The following is a 737-nucleotide window of genomic DNA, read 5'->3' as shown; positions in this document are numbered from 1 at the left end:
CTTTAGCTTTAGCTCTAGTCTTTAGCTTTGAGTCGACTGTCCTGTAAAAAAAAAGATGCGTTATGAAAATCCCTCAGATGAAACCCAGTTTTGTGTTTGTTTCACTATTTTGCAGGACCGGACTCTGAGGTGTCCGGTGTTTTCCATCAAAGGTCCAGTTCCCACCAACAGCTACATCCTGGTTCCCAAAAGCAGCCACCAGTCTCTGGGCCTGACCGGTCGATACTTCTACCTTCTGTTCAGACCCACTCCTGGAAAATACTTCATGGTCCACCTGGACGTCGCCGTGAAGGTACCGCAGCCAACCGTGGCGGTTCAGCCCGGGTTTGGATGAGGATCTAACTCGTGTTCTGGTCGCTGTGTGCTGCAGGAGGGCCAGGTGGTCCGGATCTCCTTTTCCAACATGTTCAAGGAGTTCAAGTCCACAAATACTTGGCTCCAGTTTCCCTTCCTTTGTGGAGCTGCGAAGGATTCGGTTTACGACAAAACCTCGAGATCAGCGAGGCGAGGTAAGCTTCATGTTCACACCTTAAAGGTTTCGTTAAAGATCGCTTACAGGAAACCTTTTGTTTTCCAAGCTCTTAAAAAATTCAAAAAGACGCCCAGGGCGCTTTTTGGCAATAGGTTCATGTCTTTTGGTGTCTGGAAAATGAATCGTTACATTACGTCACATTCCACGGACACATTGTCCCGTTACCTAGCAACCCAGCTAAGCCCAGCCTGTTACCTAGCAACCC

General features: G+C 48.4%; 1 protein-coding gene across 1 annotated transcript in view; it reads left to right on the top strand.

Annotated features, from left to right (window-relative positions):
- wdr90 (WD repeat domain 90) overlaps window positions 1-737 on the top strand; it is a 32,305-nt gene that overhangs the window by 2,390 nt on the left and 29,178 nt on the right. The window contains exons 3-4 of the mRNA XM_017310682.1: window positions 116-292; window positions 371-509. Coding sequence (XP_017166171.1) covers window positions 116-292; window positions 371-509 — 316 coding nt within the window. The remainder of the gene's footprint in view (window positions 1-115; window positions 293-370; window positions 510-737) is intronic.

Source organism: Poecilia reticulata, linkage group LG19, assembly GCF_000633615.1.
Source record: "Poecilia reticulata strain Guanapo linkage group LG19, Guppy_female_1.0+MT, whole genome shotgun sequence".
NCBI lineage: Eukaryota > Metazoa > Chordata > Actinopteri > Cyprinodontiformes > Poeciliidae > Poecilia > Poecilia reticulata.
Note: the sequence above shows the minus strand (reverse complement) of the source record. Positions and strands in the feature narration are given on the sequence as shown.